This window comes from Octodon degus, unplaced genomic scaffold, assembly GCF_000260255.1.
Source record: "Octodon degus isolate 3935 unplaced genomic scaffold, OctDeg1.0 scaffold00233, whole genome shotgun sequence".
In the NCBI taxonomy this organism is placed as follows: Eukaryota; Metazoa; Chordata; class Mammalia; order Rodentia; family Octodontidae; genus Octodon; species Octodon degus.
This window is the reverse complement of record NW_004524809.1, coordinates 2509332-2513733: the sequence shown is the minus strand read 5'-3', so window position 1 is coordinate 2513733 and position 4402 is coordinate 2509332. Positions and strand designations below refer to the sequence as shown.

Sequence of the window (4402 nt, the reverse complement as noted above, 5' to 3'; positions counted from 1 at the left end):
CACGAGATGTATGTGGCTACTGTGGGCCCCTAGACCCTCCATACCTTCTCAGTGGGAGAATGTGCCCCTTCATGGGGCAGGGCCACCAATCGGCCTGGTAATTACCACCAACCCTAGCCTGGGCCCAGCTGCAGAGAACAGAAGCAGAGACTCTTGGTTGAAAGGTACTGCCACCTGCTTATGCCCCGGGGCCCTGCCAGCAGCCACCCAGGTGCCCAAAAGGGAGGTGTATGGAGAGCCACAGCCTCTGGTGAGGCAGTGGAAGAAGGGTGCAGCTGAGCTGAACAGGCAGGAAACCAGGTGGTGGCCACACTGGATGACTTCAGTTTCCCTGTCCCTACTCACTGTCCCAAGTCCTGACTGGTTACCTCCTGTCAGGCAGGAGTTGGACATTAGTGGGCTAGGGACCAGGGGGAAGGGATCCAATATGGCCTGCTGAGCCAGCTAATTCACATCTTAGACCCCAAGTGACCCCCCAGTAGCACAGTGACATCTTAATGTTGCATGTGACACACACTCTGATGCCAGGCACCCGGCCACCCACCTCCAGAACAAGGCACACAGCACTCCTGGCTGCCATAGCCCGCAACCCGCAGCCTGAGGGGGTCAGGGAAGATGATGCTCAAGACCCTGCTGCAGGGCTGAACAGATGGCTCAGCGGATTAAAGCGCCTGCTTAGGCAGACACAATGACCAGGGTTCAGTCCCCAGCGTGCCGGTGGCCCCCACCCCCAGGGCTCACTGAAATAGTGATTGAGACTGGGCTTGGTGGCACACACCTATAATCCTAGCACTTGAGGCTAAAAACAGGAGGATCACTATGAGTCTGATCTGTGTAGCAAGACCCTGTAAGACCCTGTATTAAATACATAAAAAAAAAAATTAAAAAAAAGACCCTGCTGCCTGGGCCAGGCCTGGTTGAATTGGAGATCTTAACTTCTGTTTCTCATGTAATAAGCACCCAAGTAATCAGTTGAACAGGACAGAACAACAGTGTACAATTCTGAAGTTCTAAGTGAACTGGGGTCAGAATCATCACCACCCCAGTTCCCTGAGCACCAGGAATGGCTCTCAGCACATAAGGTGTCCAGCCTGGCAGCACCCACCTCCTGCTTGCTGCATATCTGAGCTGGGTTTACTAGCAAGGCCACAGGAGTGGAGGGTTCAATTCTTGACACATCAGAACCATTTCCCAGTGACACCACCAGTCTCCAGGAGACCCACAGCTAGATCAGGGCCAGGCAAGGTAGGCTCGCCCCAGCACAGAGGGGTCCACTGACATAGCTCACAGGGGCGGCCAGGGAGCTTGAGAACCCTGCAGTGGGGTGCACTGCATCCCCTTCCCACAGAAGGGCACCCCTGTCCCTTGAGCAGCTCCTCAAATCCCTCTTCCCATACAGGCTCTTCTTAAACATGCATACTGGTCACTCCTGCTGCCTGTGACTCTCCCTGGCTCCCCACAGCCTAGGGCTCAGCCCTCCCCCACCATAAATCCCAGCGAGCTCACTGGTAACCCCTACACAACCCTGCCCTCAGCATGAGCCAGCTAATTCAGCTAAGCTATTGCAAGATGGCCCCAGGTCCATGCCCCCGCCCCCGAGTTCCCTGGTCCCCAAGACCTCCATCCTTGCACAGCCCCTCACAGGTCATGAGCTATCTCCTGCAGGACAGTGGTACCCAGCATGGCTGATGAAGCAGGAGAGGCGGAGACAAGGTGAGGGAGGAGTTACAGGCTGAACCCTGAATCCTGGCATCTGCCCACACCCATGTGTGAGAAATCAGTGTCTTTATTGATAAATAGGTCGGGGTTTGATAAATAAGTCAGGGTTAAATAGTGCAATATGTTGGAGGGATAAAAACTCCAGCCCAGCCACCCACTGCCCTAGAAGCCTCTAGCTCTTGGGCTCTGAGGATGAGCCCTTGACCAGTGGCTTGGGCCTTCCGGGGCCCCCACCCCTCCTGGCTGGAGACAGAGTCACTGTCCTGGGGCCCCCAACCTTGGGGGCAGTGGTGGCTTTGGAGGCAGTAGTGGCTTTGGTGGCTTTGGGTCTGGATCCTACTGGGGCCTTTGTTGTTGGCTTCCTGCCTGTTGGGGAAGCAGCACGTTTCCTGGCCTAGGAGAGAGAAAGCCAGCTGGGGAAGCAGGCACCCAGCACCAGTTCCTCAGCTGTAGAGTGGGGTGATGAAGCCCCACCCCAGGGAAAGTGAGCTGATTTATGCTCCATGGAGGACATGTACTCCATGTACCCTGGCAGATGCCTCTGGGTTGGGGGTGACTGCCGGTACCCCACAGCTTGCTGGGATAGAGAAGGGGGAGCCTACCTTGGGCACCGTGGCTGCAGTTTTCCCAGGGGCCCTTGTGTCACCTGGAAGGCAGAAAGGACTCATGTGGCTGGCAGGTGGAGGGGTCTGGAGCCCCAGTTCTCCCCTCCAGAAGTCCTCCCTGATCTGCTATGGGACCAATGAGCACTGTTCTCCCCAGTATGGGGGCCTCTGCTTCCCCTCCTTCCACCAGCTCACAGTCATCTCCTCAGGACAGGAACCCCAACTGTCCCCCCAAACAGCTGGGCCCAGCTATACACCCACCTTGCCTGCCCTGGCTGCCTGGGACCTTTGGCTTCCCACTGAGTCTGTGGACAGTTGAGGGGGGCCCAGCTGGCTTTGGGGGGTCCTTCCTGGCCACACCCTGCTGTGACCCAGTGCCCTTTGCCTTGCAGCCTCCCTGGGGGGCGGTCTCCAGGGCCTTGGCTGGTCTCTGGGGAGCCTTTGCCTCATTTGGCTCGGCAGCCCTCTTCTTGCTGGAGCTGGCAGGCACTGTCTGGTTGGGCTTCCTGCTGCGCCGTGGCTTCTTCTGGTGCTTGGGAACAAGCTGGAAGATGACAGTGTGGAGAGTGACTGAGGGAGCACAGGTCCTTGGTGCCTCTGTACCACAAGAGAAGGCTACTTGGACACCTAACTCCTTCCCTTTTCCAGGGATGACATCTTGATTCTACCCCTTTATCCCACAGAACACAGCTCACCTGCTGCACCCTGGCCGAAGTCTCCCCATCCATGCAGGGGATCATCACAGAGGCAATGGATAGCTCAGTGGGAGGTGGGGGTTCCTGGTCCTCAAGACCCACCCCAAACACTGCTACTCCCTCTCATCTTGACAACCATCACCCAGCATGACCAGAAATTCATGTGCAGCCAACACCAGCTGGTCTCACCCTACCATATTCACTTGGGGACCCCAGGTCACCCAGAAATTACAGGGGCCGAGACCGCTGAAGTTACCAGCACACTGCGGTGAGATTCTGTCCCATTGCATTATCTAATCTGAGCGACTCTGAACAGGTCCCTGCTTGGAACATTATCACCGGAATGGGACAGGGAGGACAGGTACTCAGAGAGGGGACAACCCTCACCCTGGGAACAGAGCCTGGAGCCCAGAGAGCGTCCTGCAGCGGTGAGGCACTGGGACCCAGAGCCAACACGGCACAGATATCCAGGGCTTGCAGAGACACCACAAGGACTGGGACAGATGGGCAGAGACAGAGGCCCTCACAGGAGCCCTGCCAAGATCCAGAGAGGATGGGGTGGCACTGCCCTCCCCCAAGCTTACCTTGAAGCTGCCAGTAGCGCCCCTGGCTTTGGAGTTGAGGGGCCTGGCAAGGAGGCCACGGCTCATGCCAGTGGCCAGAGCCTGCTTCAGCAGGTACTTGAGGCGAGTGATGTCAACTGTGGGGTATTTGTGCAGGATGTAGAGCTTGATGGCCGCCACCGAGGTGCCACGGCGCTGCTCCCCTGCCTGCAGGGCCTCTAGCACCATACGCAGCACTGTGGGGTGGCGGCGGGCCACCATGATCCTGCTGGAGCTCAGGCCTGCAGGGGACAGTAGGGCATCACCCAAATCCTTGGACCAGACACAATATGCACAAGGGGCTGGTGCGGCCATGGGGTACAGGGAGTGCGACACGGCCGCCATTACCCGCAGCTTCAGACTTTGTCTTATGGTTGAAAAATGTGTTTAAGTTTTTAAAAATTACAGTGAAAGACACTGCCCCAAGTCTCCCTCAAAATCTTCCCCTCACTTTATGTGCAACGATCCCACCATCCTTGCCACTTTCTGATGCAGCTCTGGAGTTCTTTCCTAAGTGTCTTCACAAGGTGTGATCAAAAATACGGTGAATGCTGCTGCTGAGTGCCATCCAATGGGGAGGTCAGCTTGTAAACATACCGCTGTGTCCTTATTCTCTAGATCTGGTGACTTCTCGCTCTTCCCCAAAGTCACAATGACCAGGACAGGGAACGTTTTGATCAAATCAGGACATTGAGGAAGCCAGGATAGTGCAACTAAAGATACTCATGAAAGAGGACCCTAGAGCTGCCGCGGAAAGTGGCCAGGGGGAGCCAGCCAGACG

General features: G+C 56.6%; 1 protein-coding gene across 1 annotated transcript; it reads right to left on the bottom strand.

Moving 5' to 3' along the window:
• Nucleotides 1-2586: 2586 nt before the first annotated feature.
• LOC101580721 (histone H1oo) lies at nt 2587-4402 on the bottom strand (the record flags this gene model as incomplete). Its single annotated transcript, XM_023705953.1, has 2 exons — nt 3604-4402; nt 2587-2868 (listed from the first exon to the last, which is right to left on the bottom strand). Coding segments are annotated over exons 1-2 (645 nt in total), but the record flags the coding sequence as incomplete, so codon positions are not given.